We start from the raw sequence: 3,555 nt of genomic DNA, 5'->3' as shown, positions 1-3,555 counted from the left end.
GCCCCCCCCCCCTTCCTCTCCTCACTCCCTTGTCTCTTACCCGGGGTTCCCTTCTTGCCTCATGACCGTGAGGCTGCCGCAGTGGAGGGTCGCACTGGGAAGAGTGGGGCGCAGGTCTGTCCGTACCGGAGCTGCTGAGCAGAGCTGCCCCGCACCCCTCGCTGTTGCCTGCAGACCTGCCTTCCCGGGGCTTTGTGTCTCAGCTGGTTGCCCCAAAGAAGGGGGCTCAGCGCTTATTGGTGCTCAGGACCCCCAATGGGATGTGCCATCATTCCCCTCGCCACCCCTCTGGCTGTGCCGCCTCTCTGGTCGTGGCAGGCTGGCTGCTGGGCGGGCGGGAAGGGAAGCTCCCTGCCTCCGGGAGAGAAACCTCCGCTGGAGCTCTGGCCTGGATCCAGCCCTGCTAATCGCAGTGGCAGAAGTCCCACTGGCATGGGCTGGACCAGGCTTTGACAAGGTGTAGGGAGGAAAGATTAGCATGTGGGACTCTAGGGGACCAAGCCTGAGAGGGCTTCAGGGAGAGCAAGGGGGATTTCTTAGAGAAAAGAAGAGGTCCAGATCTGTCCCTAGACCTGCCAGTGACATCATGGCCTCTGGTTCTTGCTTTAATTTCCCTTTTCATGCAAGAGTGAAAGTGATCACCTGCTTTCTAGCAGCGTGAGCCCATTAAGCTCTTTGGGATCCCTGGATGAAAGACCTCTCTGTCCCAGTGCGCTCAGGAATGGAGGAGGGATGGGGCCAGACTTGGACTTCCCTGCCCTGAGTGGTGTCATTACAGCGGGTGTTAGCCCTTACAGCGGCGGAGGTGAGCACAGGAGCCATGCTGCGTGCACAGCTGGGGAAGGGAAGCAAAGCCGAAAGCCTCTTGGTGAGTTTAGTGGCATCTGCACAAGGCTGGGGCTCTTGCCCCCCTCTCTCAGGTTGCACCTTTGGAGATTGCTGGGTTGGATGGTATTTGTGCTGGATGAAGAGTTTTGTCTAAGAAAGCAAATAGCCTCTTTGCATGTCTTTCACACCTCTGGGTGTGATACTGTCAGGTCTCACCGACCAAGCTGGATGGGTGAGATGAGACTTCAGGGTGTTGCAGAGGCTGACAGAGGTTTCCTTAAGTGGGGTTTTTTCCCAGGTCTTTGTAGAACGGTTCCTATGGTGAAGGCACTGATACAATCTCTTTTTTAAGAGATTATTCAGTCCTATTGCTGAAGTCCTGCCCTTTCCTCACCACGAAAGACCTGAGAGCAGTTTTTCCAGGAGAAGTGTGGGCTGTCACACCCAAATCCCAGTGCAAGCAGACATTTGCTGGCAGCCATGACCGGCCGCTCACCCTCCCTGCTGCTGCTGCAGAGCAGTGGGGTTCTCTTCTCTTCCAGCCTGAACACCTTTTTGGACATTATTCCGTATTCACATTCTCTCCCACCAGAGGTGGCTGCGTTTCAGTTGTGGAAAAGTACCTTCCCGTTTGTGCGCTTTAGAAGCACTTGAGAAGCACTTCAGAGCCCCTTAGGCTGCGAAGCGTTGTGGTGGGAATCGCCATTACCAAACAGAGGCCTTTCCAGCTGCAGAAGGTCCGTTTCTCTGCCGTACAGGCACCCCAGGCTGCTTGTGCTGCTCTGGTAGGAGACGCCTGGATGTTGCTGTCGGTCGTTACTGGGAAAGGGGGGGAGACTCACGTGCGAGCGGTGAGAGGTGCAGTGGGATGAGCTGTGGTGAGGTGTTCAGGTGGGACGACCCATCGGTTAGAGCTGCTGGCGCTGGTGGGATGGGTGCAGAAGCTGAGGTATGTGGGGGAGATCCTCCAGCCTCCGTCTTCCTGTGCTTCAGTACCCCTCCCCGGGATGTGGCAGTGGTGGGAGTTACTCCCCATTGAACTCGGGGCGCAGGCCAGCAGAGTTGCCCTCTGCTTCTCTCCTCCATGTCCGGCTGGGCTCTGGCCGTCTCCCGAGGAGGGGCAGAGTCCCACACTGCGGGACTGTCATCCTGGGAGAGATCCTGGCCCCTGGCCTGCCCGCTGAGGCTCGGAGCCCTACGGCATCTGCCCTTCTGTCCCCGTTCACAGAGCTCCAGGTGCCACCGCGGCACCCTGCTGCCTGCTCCCCTTCCCCTGCCGCTGCAGCCTACTGACTCCTCTCTTGTTTTCTCTCCCCTTCTCCTGGTCGCCCGGAGCAGCAGCGGCCAGTGAAGCAGTCGCTCAGCAAGTCCCTGTGCCGCGAGTCCCACTGGAAATGCCTGCTGCTGTCCCTCCTCATGTACGGCTGCATGGGAGCCATGACCTGGTGCCACGTCACCAAGGTGACGCGGCTGACCTTTGACAGTGCTTACAAGGGCAAGTCCATGATGTACCATGACAGCCCCTGTTCCAACGGCTACGTCTACATCCCCTTGGCCTTCCTGGTGATGCTCTACGTGGTGTACCTGGTGGAGTGCTGGCACTGCTACACCCGCAACGAGCTGCAGTACAAAGTAGATGTGGAGAGCGTGCATGAGCGCGTACAGAGGATGCAGCAGGCGACCCCCTGCATCTGGTGGAAGGCCATCAGCTACCACTACGTCCGCAGGACCCGGCAGGTTACCCGCTACCGCAATGGGGATGCCTACACCACCACCCAAGTGTATCATGAGCGGGTCAACACTCATGTGGCAGAGGCCGAGTTTGATTATTCCAATTGTGGAGTTAAGGACATCTCCAAGGACCTCATTGACTTGGAGAGCTACCCGGCCACGCGGCTCCGCTTCACCAAATGTTTCAGCTTTGCCAACGTGGAGTCGGAGAACTCCTACCTGACCCAGCGGGCCCGCTTCTTCACAGAGAACGAGGGCCTAGATGACTACATGGAGGCCAGGGAGGGGATGCACCTCAAAAACGTGGACTTCAAGGAATACATGGTGGCCTTTTCTGACCCAGACAACCTGCCTTGGTACGTATCCCACTATGTCTTCTGGGTGGCGGCTCTGCTGACCCTATCCTGGCCCCTGCGGGTGCTAAATGAGTACCGCACCTCCTACGTCCATTACCACGTGGAAAAACTCTTTGGGTTCGACTACGTGGCAGTGACGCCGGCCGAGGAACGCTCCTTCTGCCGGAGGATGCCCCGCGTCAACACGGTGGACAGCACCGAGCTGGAGTGGCACATCCGATCCAACCAGCAGCTGGTGCCCAGCTACTCGGAAGCCGTCCTGATGGACTTGGTGGGGCTCTCTGGCTGCACCAGCTATTCTGCTTGCCGGTATGGGGGCTACCGGCAGAACTGTGAGCGGTGCCACAGGACTATAAGTAGCTCCTCCATCTTCTCCCGCAGCGCCCTGAGCATCTGCAATAGCTGGAGTGGCACATCCGATCCAACCAGCAGCTGGTGCCCAGCTACTCGGAAGCCGTCCTGATGGACTTGGTGGGGCTCTCTGGCTGCACCAGCTATTCTGCTTGCCGGTATGGGGGCTACCGGCAGAACTGTGAGCGGTGCCACAGGACTATAAGTAGCTCCTCCATCTTCTCCCGCAGCGCCCTGAGCATCTGCAATGGCAGGCCCAGGCCCCCCCCCAGCCGCAGCCCCTACTCCC

At 58.6% G+C, this 3,555-nt stretch overlaps 1 protein-coding gene across 1 annotated transcript in view; it reads left to right on the top strand.

Annotated features, from left to right (window-relative positions):
- Window positions 1–2,166: 2,166 nt before the first annotated feature.
- TMEM151B (transmembrane protein 151B) overlaps window positions 2,167–3,555 on the top strand; it is a gene marked incomplete at its 5' end in the record, with an annotated part of 1,631 nt that continues 242 nt past the window's right edge. The window contains 2 exons of the mRNA XM_010294915.1: window positions 2,167–3,350; window positions 3,506–3,555. The exon at window positions 3,506–3,555 is cut by the window's right edge and continues 242 nt beyond it. Coding sequence (XP_010293217.1) covers window positions 2,167–3,350; window positions 3,506–3,555 — 1,234 coding nt within the window. The remainder of the gene's footprint in view (window positions 3,351–3,505) is intronic.

This window comes from Phaethon lepturus, unplaced genomic scaffold, assembly GCF_000687285.1.
Source record: "Phaethon lepturus isolate BGI_N335 unplaced genomic scaffold, ASM68728v1 scaffold27679, whole genome shotgun sequence".
In the NCBI taxonomy this organism is placed as follows: domain Eukaryota; kingdom Metazoa; phylum Chordata; class Aves; order Phaethontiformes; family Phaethontidae; genus Phaethon; species Phaethon lepturus.
Note: the sequence above shows the minus strand (reverse complement) of the source record. Positions and strands in the feature narration are given on the sequence as shown.